At 41.8% G+C, this 22,054-nt stretch overlaps 1 protein-coding gene across 1 annotated transcript; it reads right to left on the minus strand.

The window, feature by feature from the left end:
• Positions 1 to 2,951: 2,951 nt before the first annotated feature.
• LOC140996218 (T-box transcription factor TBX5-A-like) lies at positions 2,952 to 20,069 on the minus strand. Its single transcript, XM_073466531.1, has 9 exons — positions 19,845 to 20,069; positions 18,962 to 19,156; positions 18,585 to 18,679; positions 18,263 to 18,382; positions 16,777 to 16,924; positions 12,005 to 12,157; positions 10,048 to 10,139; positions 8,367 to 8,626; positions 2,952 to 5,119 (listed from the first exon to the last, which is right to left on the minus strand). The coding sequence occupies exons 2-9, from the start codon at positions 19,148 to 19,150 to the stop codon at positions 4,533 to 4,535; spliced, it is 1,644 nt and encodes a 547-aa protein (XP_073322632.1). The 5' UTR covers positions 19,151 to 19,156; positions 19,845 to 20,069; the 3' UTR covers positions 2,952 to 4,532.
• Positions 20,070 to 22,054: the final 1,985 nt, after the last annotated feature.

Below are 22,054 nucleotides of genomic sequence, written 5' to 3' on the forward strand. Positions count from 1 at the left end.
CAGCCATAAACTCTCATTTAGGGGGAAATTAGCTTGGGTCTCAGTCTTGTAACTATACTGTGCTTAACAGCATTAGACCATTCTTGTGGCTTTTAAATAACAACAAGGATGGATAGTATCATTCAAATAAACCTCCAGCAGATTACTTTGTTGCACCATATGTAATGGACATGCATTCATTGTTGTACATTATTGTACTGCCATTGTGCTGTCCTCTTAGTGCCATACAGTGCGTACTGAGTCTAATTACAGATACTTATGGCTTAATATATTAACATGTGCTGAAAAAAGATTGGTTTGATTAGTCAATCGACCTATTTTACAATAATGCACTCTCAACTTTTGAACCCACCACGGTCTGATGAAGCTTTAAAGGGGCTGTGTGCAACTTCTGTGATGTGCTGGAAGACGGTCGTTAGTTTAAGTTATTGGACCTCGTTTTTAAACTAACGATAGCTACTGTTGCTCTCAGTTCACGGAGCAGAGAAAAAAAATTCTCATCTTTGGACTGTCGTAGAAAATCACCAACAGAAGCTCCTCTCTCCCACAGAAAACACTGCTCCTCAAACGCCTCACCTTTAATTCTGTCACACATTTCCATTTTTTATGTCTAGCAGCTAGTTTGGCACATAAGACTAGATTTTGCTTTGTTGTTGTTAGCAGTGGTGACTCAGGCATGTGTGAGCTGACCAATCAGAGCAGACTGGGTATTTGGGAGGAGGAGCCTTAAAGAGACAGGCGCGTTTCAGACAGTATGAGAAAACTGAAGCACTAAAGCATGAAAACCTATTCTAGTAGCAACACAAAATAAAATTATGAACCTGAAAATGAGCATAATTCGTCTTTTTAGAGATGTGGAAGGTGTAATTTTTCACGTCACGTTACAATCCGCTCATATGGAAAATAAAAAAGTGATTAAAACACGTAATAGCTTCATATTGTTTCTTTCAAAGCAGAAGACAATCGCCTGAAACAAGTTTTGGTAACATTTCATCTGGAAAGGAAACAAACTTTTTCATAGATCGAGGCAGTCTTTATTTCCTGTTGTAACCGCTGTTTTACTTGCTGTGGCCTTTACTGCTGCAGAGACAGAGCACCATCAGACCCATAGAGACGAACCATAATCAACTTTACCAATTACACTCCATCTCAGACCACTTATTCCTCGCAAAATGGCATCACTAATGCTTGACATCACACAAATGTCTCTCGGTCCCCTGCAAGAGACTCTAAATACGCATTCATATATTCTAACCAATAGTTCAGACCATAATGAAATAAAGCTTTAAAGAAGTCTTTCATGTCTTTTAAAAAGGCTTACTTAGAGACGTCGCTCTGCAGCTTCAACCGACGATACAGCAGAAACACAACATGCCCTCAGGAACCCTCCCGGTTTAGTTGCTGTATAGAAAAACTTTGGTCTGCGGGCCAAACGACTGACATTTAAAAATGTCAGTCTTTTTCTTGTTTTAGCGTGTGGCGTCTCGTCTGCGCCGAGGACAGAAAAAGATGTGGTTATCTGTGCTGCGTCTGTTAGAAACCATCATAGAGGAGTAAAATTCGGATGAGGACGAGAAAAGGAGAATATGTGTGGAGTAAAGGAGTGTGTGTGTGTGTTGGGAGTTTGGGGGGGGGGGGAGATAATGATAAGCACCACTTAGGCTCTTTGATCACAGAGGTTCATCAATCTACTGTCCGACCAGTGTGTCTGAGAAAGTCCTCCACAGATGGATTAGGATCCTTTACACACACACACACACACACACACACACACACACTCATGCACATTCTGTGTTTAATATTACTTTACCACTTTAGCCAAAGCTTTATTCTCCCAGTCATACAGAGGTCATCACAGAGCAGCTCTGTTACTGTACGAGCAAGCGTGAAGCGATGCAATCCATCTTTCAGACTCGGAGGGCCCCCGCATGGAAACTCACTCCTCCTTCTCCCCCCACCTCCTCGCCCCCCCCCTTCGCTCCTCATCCTGCTGGCCTGAGTTTGTCTGGAGACGAGGGGTTAAGGAGGAACAGACCCTGTGAAGAGCTGCCTGCTTAACCTCTGACCTTATGGTGTATGAGAGAGAGAGAGAAAGGAAGAAAGAGAAAAAAGGGGAGAAAGAGAGGGAGCTCCGACAACTGACATATAACTACGCAATTACGTGTAAATTCAAGCTGGACGTTTAGTGATTTAACGACCTCTCTAAATAAATCTCCGAATTGCGCTTTCAAAATAAAGGGTGAGGTAAACTCTGAGCAGGTGTAAGGTGTTGGAGGTTAACAAAGAAACATGAGATGTCAGGAACGAAGGCGAGCGGCGGTTTAAGGTTTAGGTGGGGAGGAGGGGGGGACCACCAACACACCCCCACCTTCCTTTGTTCTGCATCCAGGGCAGACCCCACCCCTCTCTGTGCAGCAGGTTGTCAGTGAGAGCGTCCAGCTGGTGGAGACTGGAGATGCCAAACAACCTGTCAGAGATAAGAGGAGGCGGCCAAGGTATGCACAGCACCCCGGCACCCACAGCACTCTGCGTCCAAGAGTAAGAGACGCTGGGGTTCGTTATACTCGATAAGGCAGCAGCGTTACACTTTAAAACAATACCTCGGTGAATGAGACACATGCATTTGGGAAAAGGTGCAGGCTCCTGTTGTTATCAGGTCCTACTTATTGATACATGCATTGAAACTGATAAACTGCTCTGCACTTACAAGAGTTTCCACCCCCCGAGGTGCTGAACGTACTTTAAAATAACCCGCTCGGGAATGTTAATGGCTCGTCTCTGCCGTCACCTAATCACAAAGAAAGAACACTGCAACCACTTGACTTACGCAAAAATTCTCTAAAATTTATTCTGTATATAAATCTGTCTTTATTTCCATAGAACAGAAAATATTGTTTTGTTTTTATCACAACTATGCATCACCACTTAGAGATGGAGGGTGAAACCAGAAATAAACCTTCAAAAGAGAAACAAAAGGTCTCTGAACAATACCGTCTTGTTTCACAAGTTAACAACATACTAATCTTTACAAATCTAGAGTAATAAATACTATGAGCAGGAACAAAGCTATAAAAAAAATCTCATTGTAACTCACACACACACACACATTCCCACACACACAAATCGAATACATATCGAGGAATGACGATGAGGATTTGCTCTCCGCAAACTGGATGGTTTGTTATGTTAAAAGCACCTTCTCGTGTTTTACTGCACGTAAAACACCTGGGCGCAAATATAAAAACAGCTTCATTACACGAAAATAAACCAAAAGTCTCAGCTTCTGTTTTGCACGGCAGGTTTCTTTACAGTTAGCTGGTGCTACAAAAAAGTCTGCACAGAAAGGAAATGTATTCAACCCAATCGTCTCATAGCGATTAATGCAGAAATACTGTGTGGCGGGAGCATTTAGATTCAAAATAAAAGAGACTATAAAGAATATTTAACAAGTTTTACAGCACTGTTGTGATGCGTTGTGTTGGCTGAGCAATCCTCGCATGTCAAGGATCAACGCTGGACTCATGAATAATTCAGAAACAAACAAAAATGGGACAACGAACACACACACACACAACGAAAAACGCTGCACTCCAGCTCTGACTGGTCAGCTCAGGATAAAAAGAGAGGCGAGCGCTCACAGGCTGGCTCACAGTGAACCGGCGAAGCTGATTGGTCAGCTGGGGGTGACTAAGAGGACAGCGGTGACAGCTGCATGACGCTGAGTAGTGCATTTACCCAGAATGCAGTGGAAACAGTGTTTACAGGTCCTCCAGCCTGTAGCGTGGTCTAAACAAACTGTTTATCTCTATGGTGCAGCGCCTGCAGCTACTACTGCCTGTCTCATTGGAAATTAACTCATAGCATCCTTGAGCTGAGCTGACATAGGCTTTACATACGAACACGCACACACAGACGACTCATGCCTTTTATCCTTCACTGAGACTGAGCATGGAGCTGTGCTTTGCTCCACTATGGATAAAAAAAAAAAAAAAGGCTCCCTCAGGCTCTGCTGTGGGAGGTGAGATTATTTTGGTCAGTAAATGTTACTGCCTGTCTGACAGTGGGTCACAATTTACATCCTTCACAACGGAGAGAGAGTGGGAGTCATTGAGAGGGAGAAGCAGGCGAGCGCTGTTCACGGCCTGGCCTTCACAGGGCTCACAGTGCAAACATGTGGATGACACCAGTCTTTGGGTTTATGGAAAAAGACGATAAAGTACAACTTCGATTGTGCTGCTCGGATTCTTATTTTTTTTCTGAAGCATCGTTGGATTGTCCAAGTCCTGTCTTTTTTTTTTTTTTAAACGATCCACGGCTCCGTTCAACAACAGGGGGAGATAAAACATGACGATCAGATGACACCTCTTCACACAGCACAAAAATCACACTTTTTCACAATTATTTTTACAAAGGTAACATCACATTTAGTCCGCAGCATCTTTCAGAAGAGCAGAAAAAGAAGGGTCACTGAAGTCGAGACGAGGAATCTCTGTCCACTAATCAGTCTTTCAGGTTTATGTCCTCTGGGTCAGTTAGGAGGCTGCGCTCCACTCTGGCACGCCACACCTGATGTGTGTGTGTGTCTCTAGCGTGTGGTAGAGAGGAGGAGACAGGTTGGGCGTGTAGCGAGGATACTCTCTGAGAGGAGGGCTGAGCTGCCTGCTGTGAATGTTTTGGGAGCTCTGAGACGGAGGTCCGGCGCTCTGGCTCTGGTAGGGGTCGTGGCCGATGTGTTCTCCCAGCGGAGGAGAGCTCTGGTGGGCTATGGCGCTGAGTCGAGAGCCCTGAGGGCTGGAGCTGTAGGGAGGATGAGGGGTATAAGGTGGGTAGGGGTCCATGGGAGTCATGGCGGGGGGTAGCGGGCAGGTGTATGACCAGGATGTACAGTTGAGTTCATCCAGTCTGGGCTCTGAGCCGGCAAACATGCACGCCTGACGCTGCCCCATGTCTGAGCTGTAGGGGGAGTCAGTGAGACCCAGGGCAGGGTTGTTGGAGAGGCCGGGTGGAGGAGGAGGGTAGGAGGAAGGGTGGTAGTAAGACTCGCCCTCGCTCGGTGAGCTACCGGTGAAGGCTTTCTTGTACGGGTGCTGGCGGTTTCCCGACGAGCAGTTCTCCTCCACTACAGAAGGACACAGGGAGAAAGGATTGTGTTGAATTTTGTTTCAGTCTGACGCAAATTACAACAAGTGAGAACTGGATAAAAGCTCCAGCTTCCAACAGTTCAAGAAGCTGAGACGAGAACACAATGTACACTTATACAGTACGTACGATATTAACTTAAGTACAAACATGATGCCGGGGTTTAGCTTCAGTTCATAATGTTTGCCACATGTTTTCAGTCCGTTAACTGCTGGGTACCTGCTTGTGTAGCTCATTGTGTTTAAACAACATGTGATATTTAAAACGTTTGGCTTCTTTTTTGAATAAAAAAATAATAAATCATGAAGGGAAAAAAGTTTAGATTCCTCAGACCAAAGTACTATGAAGACACGGGGATTTGCAACAGTGTTGAACTAATACATTTCAGAATATTTAGCGTAAGATGAATCGAAGCCTGTTTCCACCAGTTAAAGAAAAAAGAATGATAAAAACATTTTAAAAATTCCCATTGAATTATCTCATTATTTCTATATAATAATTGAGTTTTTAATTTCATATCAATGACTATTTGTCTCATATTTTCAACTTTCAATCTCATAACTCTGACTTTTTATGTCATTATTTGGACCTTTTATGACCTAAATTTGAAGTCATATTTAATAATTTTGACGTTTTTATCCCAAAATCTTGACTTTAACTCATGTTTTTGACTCTCAATCTCACAATTATGACTTTTTATTCTCATAAATTTGACTTTTTTATCTCATATTTATGACGTTTGTCTCATTATTTCAATTCTTTGTCTCTTCAGGTTAGGTTTTTCGTCTTTAACTGGCAGAAGTGGCCTCCACAGTCAGGGCTGTTCTTGGCATCAATGCAGACTTTTAGTTTAATTTGTTTATTTAACAACTGTTACATCACTAATGTGTGTGTGCACAATTAAACAAGCATCAAGGATAACACAAAAAGTCAGGACTTATTTCCATTGTGTTCCTTGTGGTAGTTAGATGTTGCGGCGGTGTGTGTGTGTGTGTGTGTGTGTGTGTGTGTGTGTGTGTGTGTGGAGCATTAGCGTGCCTCTCCAGTCCACTGGCTGTAATCAGACGTTCAGCATTAGTGGCATATAAAAAACACAAAAATACAGAAAATATTCACATTAACAGGCGCAGGATCAACTTCATGTCTACACAACTGTCTTTACAGTCCCTATAAGCCATTTTGCAGGAACATAGTCCAGATTTAAAGATCTTTTGTGCCTTGATTCAGATTATTTCTGCATGTAGAGATGTGCATATTTTTTAGCTGCGCCAGCCTGAAAGCACATTACTTGTCAGCAGAGTTGCCTCCATGCTGAGTTAACTTAACAGTTCAGTGTCACTCGAATAATCCTCTGCTTGAGTTTCGTTGCAGCCGTTGAAAATGTTTCAGAATCTAATTATTGAGCGTTTTCAGCCTCATTACACTTTTTTTTCCAGTCTCAACACTAATAAAGTCTCTCCTTTTGCAAACTGCAGAAGTATTTGCATCCTTGTTACAGATTTTATTCTGGCTGTTAATTAACGTGTCTGAATAAACCCACGCGAGCATGTGTAAAGGACCAGTCGGGAAATAAATTATTTAATGATTCAGTCAGCAGCTGTCTTCGTAGATCTGATGCTAATTACACACAGTTTGCAAACACAAACTGAATGCCAGTCACAGCACAAATAAATGTTTATGTAGTTTAATTTAATTAAACTAAAGTGGGACATAAAAAAAACAACCCATAGAGACGTCTGATGTCCTCCCCAGTTAAACAATAAAGGTTTCTTTTTGTAAGTTACGTGTTACATTGAGTAGTAACACAATCAGGCAGATGAACAGACATCAGCATTGTTTTATCTCATGATTGCAGTGCGTTTTGGTCACCACCTCTCAAATCCTGGATGATAGAGCGTCCTTGAATGCACCACCAAGAAGAAGAGTTTTCAACGATGTGTATTTAGTTATCTTACAGCCACACCACCCTGAACACGCTTAACAATCCGATCTCGTAATCTGAACAGGGTCCGGCCTGGTTCATACTTGGTTGTGAACCCACCTGGGAATACCAGGTGCTGTGAGCTTTGGTCTTTTTTGGCACAGTGCTTGACTGGTTTCGCTCGTACTTGTCGGTAAGGGAATTTTTTGTTAGTGCTGGTTTAATATGGTGTTCGTCAAGGACACGTTCTCAGTCCTGTTCTCTTTTCTCATATTCCTGGACAGATCTGGGAGTGATTTAAGATTCTGATCTTAATTTTTTCAGCCATTTTAACAAGTTCGCTGTATATAATTTCATCATCTGAGGAACTTCGCAAGAAATTTGACCAACAGAACAATGCTGAAATGCTTTTATTACAATCCATTATACATCTTTTCACTGGTCTCTTATAAGAAATTGCAGATAATTCAGGAAGCTGCAGCCACGATCTTGACAAGATCACATCACCCCTCTGCCCCTCACTACACCGGCTACCTGTATTTTTTAGGATTGTTTTAAAAGGACTAATTTACAATCTTTACTTGTGTAGCGCCAGTTCACAACAGAAGACCAAACTCTTTCATGAAGCGTGTCCCTGTGAGTAAGCAGGGACCAAACATTTCCCTCGTGAGCAAACACTTGGCGACAGTAGCGAGGAAAAAAAACTGCCTTTCAACAGGCAGAAACCTCAGAGATGATCAGCGATTGCCTCTCATTTCACGCCCAAACCAGAACCCTCAGATCTTCTGTTGCTTTTCTTTTCAGAAAAGTCTGGTGAGGCGGTTCTCTGTTTTTACGACCCTAAACTGTGGAGCACCCTCCCCCTGGATCTTCGAACAGTAACGCCCTCAGAATTCATAAAAAAGAAATTAACAACCGCATCTTTTTAATTTGGCGTTGACTGCATCACTATTAATCTTTCATTGTATTACGATTAAAATGTCTGTTTCTCTTATTGCAGTTGTTGCTTGTTTTAACTTTTTGTTATTGCTAAATTTCTGTCCTGCTTTGTTGGCACTTGGGGCAACAAACAAAGATATTATTGTTGTTCTTCTTATTATTATTATATTAATTAATATGATTTTTAACTTTAGAGAAATACACAATTATTTCCACGGTTACTATTTAAAAAGTATTCCAGTAAGTCAATGAATATTGTATTACTTGGGTCATACTCTCATGTGTCCTGTTCCATTTTGTTTTTATAGCTTCAGACTTTGGCAGTGTACTGAGAGCAGACACACACACACACACAGCGTCCTCCTACCTTTCCTCTTGGAGCAGTGGTACACCTGCGGCTGCTGGCTGTGCTGCAGGTGAGGATGAGGATGAGGCAGGATGTAGTGGGCGGAGGCAGCGCTCAGCAGCTCCTGGGGGCTGCTGCCGTTCAAGCCGTTCTCGCAGCTGTAGGGTGATCCGACGGCTTCGGGGGAGCCCCGCAGGCCCCGGCCCTCCCCGCTGAAGGGACTCCCGGTGGAGCAGGCTCTCTGACGGACGGTGCTGCGAGGAACCACAGGGAAGTCCTTACTGAAACGGAAACAGAGAGAAGTCAGATGAAAGGCAACAATTTGCATCTTGAGCCGCTTTGGCCTCAGGTATGCTGCATAAAAACTGCCTCTCCTGACTCTGTGCTGGTATTTCTGTTACATTAAATCCTTCCTGCTTGTATTGTTCTTGTTTTTTTCCTTTTTTCTTCCTTTTTCTTTCAAGTCTACTTAGCTGCTCTCAATCCCTTCAGCTCTGATCTCTCTCTCTGTACACACTGCACTCTCGGTGAACTCTGTGGTATGTAGGGGGACAGCGGGCCACATCTCCCTGACTCTAGCTGAGATAGTGACACACACTCACGCACACACACAGACACACACACACACTCACACACAGAGAGAGAGAGCCTGCGCCGTTGTGAGATAATTCGCCCGGTCTAAAAATAAACATCCATCCCTATGTCACTTCGGATAGACTCTCCTCTCTCCTCCGCTCTGCTCTCCTCTGCTCTCCACCAACCACAGCAGCACAATAACACAGGAGCGCTGCATTTAATACGACCTCCGTCTCCCCCCCTTCTTCTTCTTCGTCCTCCCCCCTCCTCCCCTCAGTTACAGCCTCCCCCCCCCACACACACTGGCTTATTAAAATCTCTAAACTGCCTGCCACAACAACACTTGAATGAAGATTAGTTAAGCACGCAAACGGACACCATGTAGGGGTCATCAGCTGATCAGCAGTGACAGTCTAACAGACCAGCAGCGGTGTGGTATCATCTGTCCATCAACGCTCGGCACGTCCCGTTTTGCGCTGCGCGTTCTGGACGACGTTTCGGGCTAAGATCAACCTTCAGGTGACAAAAAGCTCACGTCTCTTTATACCACTTGGCTCCACTCACTCACTCGAACACACACACGTCTCAGACCATATGTACCCCATCATAACACTCCTCAGAGAGAAGGACGGATCTGTTTTTATGTCACGTATGTTTTTAATAAAGGAACAAGTTGTAGGATGGATTCAGCATTTTCTTAGAAAGGATCAAAAAAACGCAAAACAAAACAAAAGTAAAATAGTGACCAACGTATATGACACACACAGGAAGATAAACACTGAAGATACCCTCCCTAACTTCTGCTCAGAGCCAAATAAAAATAATGCAAAGTAAAGCAGTGGAAAATAATAAAAATCAAAGGATGGAAAATTATAATGGACTGTAAACGACAAGATTAGGATGCATTAAGAGATATTTCTCAGGTAACAGATGAGGGGCAGCCACTGCTCTTCAGAGAGCACCGTATTTTCTTGGTGCTGGTCATTTCACTAAACCACGTTTTGTAGGTGGGAACTTCCTTCTTTTTATGGATTTGTTTTTAATTCATACACACACACACACACACACACACACACACACACACACACACACTCTCACTCTCACACACACACAAAGCTGTACTCACCTTTGCAGCTTGGCCATGCGGTGCAGCTCATTGTCGTCGCTGCCTCTGAAGCCCTTCGCAAAAGGATTATTCTCTATCTTCAGCTGTGTAATCTGAGAACAAAACAGAAAAACTTACAGATAACTCAGACACAATATAAGCACAGGCCTGAAGAAACACAATCCAGAAACACACAGGCACACTTGGGTTTTTCATTGGCTGAAAGTCTGTAGCCGACTATTCGTCAGAGGCCCCGCAGATGTTAAAAAGCTGCCCCGCCGCTGAAACTCTGCTCGGCCAACATTCCTCAGACGCTGACGTTTCCAGCGCGGAGCGGACAGCTGACACTGAATAAACTGTTTACCCAAACAGTCGCCAGGTTTAAAGATTTCAGGCCAAAGCTTTTAGAGGTCCAGAGCTCGGCGCTTTGATGTCTTCGCGAGGCTTCAAACTCTTTCTCTGTGATGTCATGGAGGGAAGCCTCCGAGCCGTGTGTCCATCACGCAGCAGGCGAGCGGACCGAAGCTCAGGTCCAAACAAACTTTGAAGTGCTGATAATATTGATGGCCTCCTCCGAACTACTGGATCGTAGTTCTCATTTTTAAGCACAAATGTTGGATTTAACACAGAAGTGTGACACCTCCAGTGTTTGTTACTGCGTGAATATAAAGTTTTAACGTTGTTTTCACATAATAACCAAATTTTAATACACAACTCTGAAAGTTAAAATAATTTATAACATAACTACAGCACTACCTCTACTACTGCAATTAATAATAATATTATTATAAATTAGTAATAAAGCTTAAAATACAAATTATGCATTTATGTATTTATATATAAAGGTTTAAAATGGACAGCTACAATAATTACATTTTTACCCTTTTAAAAATTATAATTAATTTATACATAAACTACAATATTTATTAGCTGCTCAGTATAAATAAAACAATACTGTTAACAGTTTCAGCTGGTGTTTATAAACCATCAATACACACTGATGGATTAAACACTTGTTGTGTATCTATTTTCTGGGCCTTTGTCTGTTTTAGTCGCTTTTTAATTATACAATAAATAATATAAAACCATCGTGGAGCTGTCGATAAATGTGTGCAAAATGTAGGATTATATTTTGTCAAGTTTAACATCGACTTGTTTGATACATCGCTGTTTGTTTGTCTGTTTTGTAACTCGGTCTTGTAAGACATCCCAGAATGCTCTGAAAGACGCCTTTAAATAAAAATAAAAAGTGAGCAAATTTTGAAAAACAACAATTGCAAGACTTTGCAGGAAAAATTACAGTTTGATGTTATTTATGTTTTCTCACGATCAAATCGAAGCAGCTGTCATGAGAAAACTTCAACAACAGACGAGCGTAAAGCCTCAACAATCTGTCTTAGATCCTGAGGAAGTCGAATCAGCCAAGATCAAGAGAAAGAAACAGGTCATTACAGGCCAACACTCACACACTCGCTCTCACACAAGCTCACACACACACACACACACACACACACACACACACGGATAATTTATTTTTGGCCATGTTTACAAATACCGAGTACGGACACATAAACAAAGAAGATGCAAATTGACTTTCTGGATACAAAAGACGGACTAACACAAACACAGGCTAGAAATGTCTGTGTGTGTGTGTGTGTGTGTGTGTGTGTGTGTACGTGTGTGTGTGTGTGTGTGTTGTGAACACATGTGAGAGACAGCAGTTTGAATGTGTCCAGTGACCAAAGGCAAGTATTCTCATCTAAATGCTCACAAATTTGACAGTAGAACAGACGTGATTTCCACACTTAAGACTTTGAGATCTATTTCCATAATTGTCAGAATAACTACGAGGCTGAAACGCTTCACGTTCAAAAACCCTCCAATCACTTCCTCTTTCTTTTTTTTTTTTTTGGCCATAAAAGAGATTCTGGCAACACCTTTCTAACACACAAAAAAGTGGGTTCTGGTGGCGCTGTACCTTGTGGTTCTGGTAGGACGTCACGGCGATGAAGGCCGTCTCGGAGAAGACGTGGGTGCAGAAAGCCGTGTTTTTTGAGCCGAAGCCATTATTCTCGTCCGCCTTCACGATGTGGAGACGAGGCTGGTATTTGTGCATGGAGTTGAGTATTATCTGCACGGGGAGGAGATTGAGAGGGTGAGACTGACGGACCTGTCATGTTTGCAGATGCTGGGAGCCGGACTGTCGACCGGAGGCCAGGTGGAGGGTGAACCAATCAATATGTCAGAAGGTAAACACATTTCTTGGATGACATGAATCTTTAAGACAGAGACTCGCTGTTTACATGGTGATGGGATCAAACCGATGTAGGCCAGGAAGGAAAAACAGATTGATATTTTGTTTTTCAAGGCTGAACAAGGCCTTTTTACATTTCAGTTAATTCAGGGAATAATGCATAGATCTTGATTTTTTTTATTTATTTATTTTTTTAAACAGCTTTATTTAGGTGGATTTTATCTATGAGAACCAAACATGGCTGCCACCTTAAAACAAAACCATTAGTGAAACATTGTGTCGTCAGTAGTTGTGTCGCAATATCACGATAATCACAATAACCACTATTAAAAAATAAAATACTGAAATCCTGTTGATAATACACATAAGACAATATCCAGGGAAGATGTTAGATCTTGTGCATCTTTTGGTTTATGAGTTCATCTGGTTGCCTCGTACTAATCGCTGAGTTTAAATGCTCTTTTCGTCGCCTTTAAACTGATTTAATAATTTTTTTTGTCCCCTAATTTTTAGCTATCACAAAAATATCGTTACCGTGAATTTGTTTGGCCACGATAATTGTAACGATAACAGGAGGACATGGTGTTTGGTGTTTTTTGTTCATTTTTGTATTGTGTATTGTAAAATACAATATAATGTAGTCAGCACAATCAATCTGCTTGTCTATTTCTTCCCCAAAAAACCTAACAAGGTACAAGGACGGCAAATTAGCCTTGGCTAGAAGTCCTACAGTACGTTTATTTGATGTAACAATGCCTACATGTGTTGTCCCTGTCAAATAAACCAATAAATAACTAAAATAAAAATACATCCTTTATATTGTTGTTTGTAATGTTGCCGTGTCTGTTAGCCTGTCTGCTAAGGGACAACAAAGGTAGCCTAAATTAGCATTCTTGCTAAATCTGGCGTGTTTACATTGTGTTGCATATTTCTATACTGATGTTCGTGAACTTACTCTGTCGAAATAAAACATTATGTATTTTTAATTTAATGTCATTAGCCACAACTAACATGGTTGGACCACCTCACCGTGATGTCACGTTAGCTACAACAGCCACTTCCGGGCAGTTGATTAGCATCTTTAATGAGAAATCGTTTAGTTAACTTATTTATTTCTGTTGTCATTTTCAGCCATAACTGTAAAATGTAAAGATATAAACTTAAACATGTATCATGCAAGTGTCTACATCTTATGCTAACTGCTAGCTTGTTTCAACTCTAGCTGCCATTTTAAAATTAGCTCTCCAAACTAATGTTAATAAAAGAGTTGTTATTCGGCCTACTGAGACACGAAAGCAACAAAAATGCATTTTAGATTAATTAAATGTAGCCTTATACGTTTTGAAATTAAATGATGTTGGTATTGTCATACCGGAGGAGTCGAAAGTAAAATGTACAAATGTACAAATATATAAATATAGGCTACTTACTTGCTATTAGCATTTTACATTTATAAGCCGTCTGTTCATGACTGAATCTAAATTATTTCCCAGAGAAAAGAAACTTCACAAGTTTTTTTTTTCTTTAAATTGGATCAGGGCCCTCTGTGTGTGTGTGTGTGTGTGTGTGTGTGTGTGTGTGTGTGTGTGTGTGTGCACGGGCACGTCTGTTTATCCACAGGGGCTCAGTTTAATCGCAGTGACGTGTCGGCCGCTGACATGTATGAGCTAATGGACTTTAGTCACTGAAATCATTATTACGTCTAATTTAACAAGCCTGACGAGATTATGCGTCTGTTTGTTTCTGAGCGCGTGCACAACAAAGCCTACTCACCTGCTCTACAGTGTGTACTGTGTGTGTGTGTGTGTGTGTGTCGCTCTGCCCTCCTCTGATTTGTGCTGTGTTGTGAAGTCTGCTGAGTTATTTTCAGGAGAATGAGCTGCTGCCACCTGAGATCAGGAGCGGACCGGTGACTGGACTGTAGTTTGTGTCATTTTTCTTTTAAATTAAAAACATCACTCGGGGTTAATTATCCTGAATACGTGTTATGGCTGTTTGAAGTGGCCAATAGACCATTTTCATTGGGAGATTAATCATTTATATCCCCATCATGGGGTGTATTGTCTTTTAAATGTGTGTGTGTTTTTTTTTTATGTAGCCGAAAAAAATAAAAAGGTCCACGACTGCACTGTAAAAAGTCACATGTGGCCAACAGGGGTGTAAAGTTTCATCACAATACCATATTATATCGATTCTTTGGACAACAATAGGATATTTGCTGATGTCACAGAGTCTGCCACGATACAGTTTCGATTCGGTTCGATACAGGGGCCTGCGATCGATATGAGACGACATCATACGCACATTTAACACAATCGGTTACATTTATATCAACTCACAAAAAGCAACTAAAATATGATTTGACAATTTTATTACTGAACTGTTCAGTGGAAATATTATTTTATCAATGAATCCAGACATTAAAATGGAAAACAGTCTGTTGTTTTTAATAAAAAGGAAGCACTTTCTTATCGTGGACGGAAACGGTGACACAGACGTGCCATGGGAATTTAAAAATAAAAGGCGTAACTTAGCGACGGCGGCGATATGAATCGATGTTTCTATCCAGATCGATGCATCATTACAGCCCTGTCCTCATCATGGGGTGTAATGTCTGTTAAACGTGTGTTTTTTTATTATGTAGCCTAAAAAAGTAAAGATCCACGACTACACTGTAAAAAGTCACATGTAACCAACTAATCTTTTGTCCATAACTTCATGTAAATATACAAGATTTAATTATTTTTAGTTGATTAAACGTATCACTGTAAACCCAGATTCAGTATTAATTAAACTTAGGAGTGGTCATTAATTATTCTCTACCTTTGCTAAATCAAATTACTCAGCAGATGAAATAATAATATTAATAATAATAATAATAAAGCACAGATTACTCAGTATGTTCAGTGTTTATTAGGGAGGGGAGGAGCCTTATCTGCAGCATATTAGCAGACTTCCCAGCATGCATTGTGTGAGAGTTAAAACCTCTCTGTGTTGACTCAACAATAGAAATCTATAGAAACTGTTAATAAGTCGTGTAAACCACAGTATGTTCAACCAAAAATACTTATACTTAACTTAACTTAGACTTTCATCAGGTTTTCTTACAAGACAATTTGGGAAACTGTCTTAAGGACCAGTCACCACACCGCAGACACACATCCCTCAAAATCCCATCAGACACGCCTGGACCAACAAAACTACACAACTGAATGAAAACCATTTTTGTTTTTTAAAAACAGCACAACAGGAAAAGTTCATATCAATCAGTGCCTGCATGTTCTCAGTACAACAGTATGAATGTAATAAAAAGTCACATGTAACCAACTAATCTTTGGTCCGTAACTTAAAGTAAATATACAACATTTAATTATCTTTAGATAATTAAACTTAACTTTTCTAATTTTCAGAACTTATAAACACAAGTTCTGCTTACTTAAAGTATTTTGACTTGGAGTGATGGAAAGTAACTGAGTACATTTACTATACTTAAGTTAAACTGTGAGGTGCTGGAGTTTATCCACTGTCTTGTACTTTGTACATTTTGGAGGCAAATGGTGTACATTTTTTTTCTCAGCTACATTTTTTGCTATCTTTAGAGTTACTTTGCAGATTGCATGCTGCATCAGAGCCAAAGTAGTGCATTATTATTATTATTATTATTATTATTATTATTGCTATCATTATTATTATTATTATTATTATTATTATTATTATTGCTATCATTATTTTAATCTACATTTGCATTAAAAAACAAAACACAGCTTCCCATAAAAATGCTGAATATCCTTCTTATCTATCTGATCATCAGCCAGACCAACAATCAATCAACCTAAAGTACAAAGTAGAAACATGTAAGTTGTGTTTAATTTACTTTTGACTTGCACGTCTGATTGGCTACTTAAGTTTTTCATTTATTTATTTTGCCAGAAAATTACTTTTGGTCCATTTAATATCAGATACTTTAAGACTTTTACTCAAGTATTTGTACTTTAAGCCAAATAATATCTAAAAGCAAAATCTCAGCATATTAGCAGAATTCCCAGCATGCATTTATTTGATTCATTTTTCTATAGTTTGAATAAAACAAATGGACACTTGGTGGAGCAGCTGCAGCTGTTATTTACAGTGATCCAGATGACATAACAAAGTTGGATCAACGAGCTATTTCAGGTAGACTGAATTAGATGAAGTATGTTTAGCTTCGGACGTCCAGCTGAGTGTGTAAACTAAATTTAAAGTTTAGATGCTGGAAAAGTTTATTGGTTTTGAATCGTTACAAATTGTTTTCTCAAATTTAGTCAAATTTTAAAGGCAGCACAAACTTTTCTTCTTTTTTTTTAGTTAAGACAAATTTATAAATTTTAACAGTGCATTCACATAATAATGTTTAAATCCAACACAGACCAAAACCCAAGGCCATAACCAGACCAAGACCATTTGTAATTGTTCTGTTTGGAAACAGTATTCCCAAAACTGCTCTGAAGAAGACTCACGTGTCCAAAGGGGTCCAGGTGGTTGTTGGTCAGTTTGAGCTTCTGAAAAGAGACGAGCTGGCGGCTCCAGTGCGCTCCGGTGGCGGGGGAGTCCGGGTGGACGTAAAGCCTCCCGGGCATCGCGGGCTCTGCCTTCCCCGTCACCGACCTGGACGAGCAAAAAAAAAAAAAAAAAAAGGCAGCAGATGAGAAAACAGTCACACAGTCAGACACTCAGGTCACAGAGGTTTGTCTGTCGCGCACCGCTCTGTCCGGCGCCCCGTGGCGCAGCAGGCCGGCATCAGAGGGCCTATCTGCTGCTCTAATTAGACACACAAGCTGCACTTTGTTTTTTTTATAAAGTCTACAAACAGATTAAAAATGGACCTGGGCTTAGCCGGACTTAAATAACTCGCTCTCCTCAAATATTGCTGTTATTTTAGACCAATGAAATGTTGCCCTGAGGCGCGAGAGAAGGTCGTGAACCTCTCCGCTGAAAAACTGACACAAAAATAGTCCAAGAGAGGTGCTTTATTTATTTATTTATTTATTTATTTATTTACAATGTAACCTGTGGAGGACAGAGCCAACCTGTTTGAGTTTTCGTTGAGCGCATTAATTTTTAATCATGAACGTGTTAAACATTCAGGCTGCAGCTCCTCTGACTACTAAAAAATAACGAGTGGAAGCTTTAATCTTAATTAAGACCACAGTCATCTCCACCTCTGACTAGAAGAAAGGCCTTTAAAGAAAATGTCGATGTTGCATGTTAGTGTGTTTAAAGTCTGCGCGTAAAGGTCAAATGACGCGACCCGGCGAGAATAATAAGAATAATAATAAAAGAATAATAAAATAAAATAAAATAAAATGGCATTTATGATATTTTGGAAACTGATTTGCAGCCTGTCGGATCGATCACCTGCAGGCCACCACTGGTTCATATAATAACCGGGTGTCTGCTGCTCTGAAGAGGCAGAGCACTGATGGATCTCGCTGCAGAGTCAGTCGCTCTGCTCGGATTCTTCCCCCGCAGCGCAGCAGCAGCAGCAGCAGCAGCAGCAGCACACAGCTGAATGGGAGACTTTAATCCCGCTCTGACTGCGCCGTCTGTCCGCCCGGTGAACCCTTCTTACTCTGATTTAACCGGCGGGCAGTCACGGGGGTAAACACGGGGGAACTAGGCCATCCCAGTCTGCAGCAGCACCCGACCTTTACACAGCGCGGGGGCGGGGATGGAGTGGAGTGGAGTGGAGGGTAAAAACCACAACAACCCAGCTCACCTACATCTATATGTTACAGGAAATATCAGCGAGAATGTAAAAAAAAAAAAATGTGACTCTAATTATTTAATTTATGTATGTTGGATCGCGGTGGCTGTGTTTTAGTTTTACGCACGAGTCACTGCGTAAAACCACAAATCATGAACGAACGTCTATCGTGGCGGATCCTGCATCACTCTGAAGATCTGAGGGTTCATCTGTGTGTATAAATGTTGTAATGTACGAACCATTTGTTGTCTGCGAATTTGTATCGATGGTCGTCCGCTGGCACGATGTCCATCAGGAGTATGTACTTGGTTTTTGGGTTGAGTCCTGTGACCTTCACCTTGTAACTGGGGAACATCCTCCTGCAAGGAAGAAGAAGAAGAGGAACAGGAAGATTATTATAAAAATCCCAGAAGTTAGATAATAAGATAAAAAAAACAGCCTGAGCGGCCCTCAGAGACAAAAACGTCCCCTGGGTGCCTGGAGCATATTGCGCATTTGTGTGCACTTACACAAGACCTTCTTCCAAAACTAAAAAACAGAATAATTATCACTTCCTCCTACCGTCCAGCCTTGGTGATGATCATTTCTGTTCCCACTTCGTCAAACTTGGTCCAAAGTTCCCTGTCGTGAAGGAAAACTTTGATGCCGTCCATCCCCTGCAGCGACAACACACAAGCAAGAGGAAGTCAAAGCAGGAAACATTCTCAATCAGCTTTTATAGAATTAAAATAATTATTTAAACTTGAAATAATAATTTAAAAACGTCACGATATGAAACTAACCCTCGGGTGCATTAAACCAACACTCACTAAAATACTGAGCCGAATATTTCTGCCTCAATAAATCCTTTAATATTTAATTCATGAGGCAAAAACTGCGTAAAAGTCTGGATGATGTTAGTTCAAATCAATGATCAATAATTAATCATCCATATTTACATTCTGGTCGGCGGTGCAGGCCGCTGCCTGCTGCTGCTGCTGCTGCTGCTGCTGGCTGGAAGCTTTCTGCGGTGACGGTGGAGAGTTTAAGGTGTAGCTGCGGTCTGCCTGCTTGCTGTCTTTTGGGGAATCCATGCAGTCCGAGTCCGGACGGTCTGCGAGGCCGAACTGGTCCCCTCCGTTCGCCATGTCCCACTGAGACACACACACACACACACACACACACACACACATTATATGTTATAATTTATTTCCTACACATTTGAGGAAATTCAGGTCAAAACTCAGCTCCTGAATAAAATAACTGAATATTATATTTGTTTCAATCGATGGGACAAAACAATTAAAAGCTACAAAAAACAAAAACAAATAAGCGAAACAAAAATATTGGACAGTTGAGATTTGGTGAGAAAATGTCGGATGCAGCAGATTAATTTGCATTTTGATATTGTGATGAACAAAAAAAACAAAACACACAACAGAATTCTGGTCTTCAGTCAACAACACACATCACACCGACTTCCACTGTAAATGATCCAATCAGCTAATTACAGACTTGGACCTGAAAGAAGATTAAATGTGCGTGAACCTGAACTTCAACACTGTTTTTGTTGCGGGATCAAAAGGACACCGCCTGTTTAGTGGCTGCAGCTTGTGTTAATATTTATATTTTTATGTTTCAGCCTTTACGCATGAAGAGGAGGAGGATGTTGATGAGGAGGAGGAAGATGACTGGAGCTTAACTATTAAAAATGTAAAAATGGAGACAGCTTTTAAAAATGTAGCACTGATAACAATACGCGTATTGTGTCTGGCATGTGCGTCTATATGCACTCACACACATGCACACGCACATATATATGTTCTCCCTGCGGGCCTTTACCTCAAACGCACAGCTCTGCTCCTCCCGCACAGATCACGCTCATCCTGCTCCTCAGTCCTGCTCTTTGACGCTCGCTTTGACTCCCACTTATCTATTCTTTTAAAAAAAAAAACAATCCAACAGCTGCTCCTCGCGGATCCTCCACGCTCCCCGCGTGCAGCTCTCACAGATATCACCGCCTGGTTTCTCGCTCCCGTTGTCCGACCTCACGCACACCCTGCCCGGCCGCCGCCTCCTCGCGTCGCCCGCCGCCAGCTGCAGAGGAGGTTCAGGTCCGTTCAGCGCGGCTCCTCGTTTTACGTCGGCCCCCTCTCGCGCTCTCCCCTCGGTGCCCACGCGGACTCAGTGAGCGCGGTAGCCTGATCTGAACCCAGCTCATCAGATCCTTCATTACAAATGGAGTCCGCCTCAGACACTCCGCCCTCCCTGCGCTCCCATAGGTCTGCGCGGTGCATCGGTATCTGCGGCCAAATCACGGCGGCGACACTGGCCAATCACACACACACGCGCGCGCTTGGACTTACACATGCACATACATACACGTGCACGCGCAATCGGTCAGTCGAGGATGATTTATTTTTTTAAAAATAAATCATAGTGTTTGTTCCTCCATCAGACTTTTCCGTGACTGTCCTGGTGGATCAGAGACTTGTTGTTGTTGTTAAAGTCGAACAAAGTGGGAATATTGATCTGTATTATATAAAATACCGAATCAATTAAACGCTTACACCATCAATGTGAATGTTTTACCTGAATTTTTGGAGGCAATTCGTCTCCAACTCCACACACACACTGAAAAACAAGATGTCTGACAGTGACTGACAGGACTTATTGAACCTGCCCATTAAGTCACGTTAGTGTCCTCATTATTATTATTATAACCTGTGACAGCATGTCAGCGCAAATGTGACGTGGATCTGGTTTGTGCATTTCCCCAAAATGAATGAAACCCGCAGGCCTACAGCTCATATGAGTGACACACACACACACACACACACACACACACACACACACACACACACACACACACAGGCTATTGTCTCATAGTGGATTATATTCGGACACTGAACGCACATAGTAGCAGCAGCAGCGGCAGCGCGCATCACTTTGACTGGATTACTGTAGATCCTGATAACCAGAGGCACCCAGAGTGGAAAGTTGAAGGGGGTCACCGGGAGGTCAACAAGCCGGATCTCTCCGTTACGCGTTTTCTACCGATTTCTAAACCTGCCACGTCCTTGCTTTCCCCCCTCCTCTGCAGCCTCCAGCCTGTCATGTGTCCGCCGTTCAGACAGATTTACGCACCATTAAACATTTTCAGGTTATTATTTGTATCTCCATCAGAAGGACATGTGTCGAGCAGGTCTGAAACGTGGAAATTATCCTGTGTTGATATATTAAATTTGAATATATATTTATACATAAAACCAAAGCACAATATGAATATGAATTTGTAAATAAACAGGCAGATGTATTAAGATAAAATTCATATTCGAGGCCTAGCCGGAGGGGATTTCTTGTGCGTAAAAGCGCGCCGCTTTTGCGCGTCTGCACCCGCCTCCGTCTCTCCTTCTCCAAACATCCATAACTGCAGCTCTTACCGTGTTTGAATAATAAATTCCCCGGTGAGAGACCTCCGGTGATCAGCTACTCGGCGCACAGCCTCTCTTACAAAGCGCGACAAGCGCGGGTGCTGCAGTGAGAGCGCGCCGCCACTGGGAGACACACTGGACCTGTGCCCCGTGTGTGTGTGTGTGTGTGTGTGTGTGTGTGTGTGTGTGTGTGTGTGTGTGTGCGTGTGTGTGTGTGTGTGTAAATGCAGACCCATCAGCCATCAAGTTTCCGAGCTGCTCTGATTCCCCTATCAATAAGATGATCAATTTGTGCACGGAAACTCGTGTCGTTCAAATGGCACACACACACACACACACACACACACACGCACACACACACACACACACACACACACACACACACACTTATATTAATAAGCAGCCTGTAGGATCCAAATTAAATGATTTACCTTCTTTCTACAGATTTAAAGTTTATTATAATTCGGTCACATGTGCAGAAGAATTTCAGCAACAATAAGAAATTTGCTGGAGCGACCACGTGGGACTGAAAGTGTCCAAAACTAAAATATTCCAGTAATTTAAAAAAATGATTTGAATTTAAATACAGTGGTGAATATTGTTCAGACCATACTGAAC

This window comes from Pagrus major, chromosome 5, assembly GCF_040436345.1.
Source record: "Pagrus major chromosome 5, Pma_NU_1.0".
Lineage (NCBI taxonomy): Eukaryota > Metazoa > Chordata > Actinopteri > Spariformes > Sparidae > Pagrus > Pagrus major.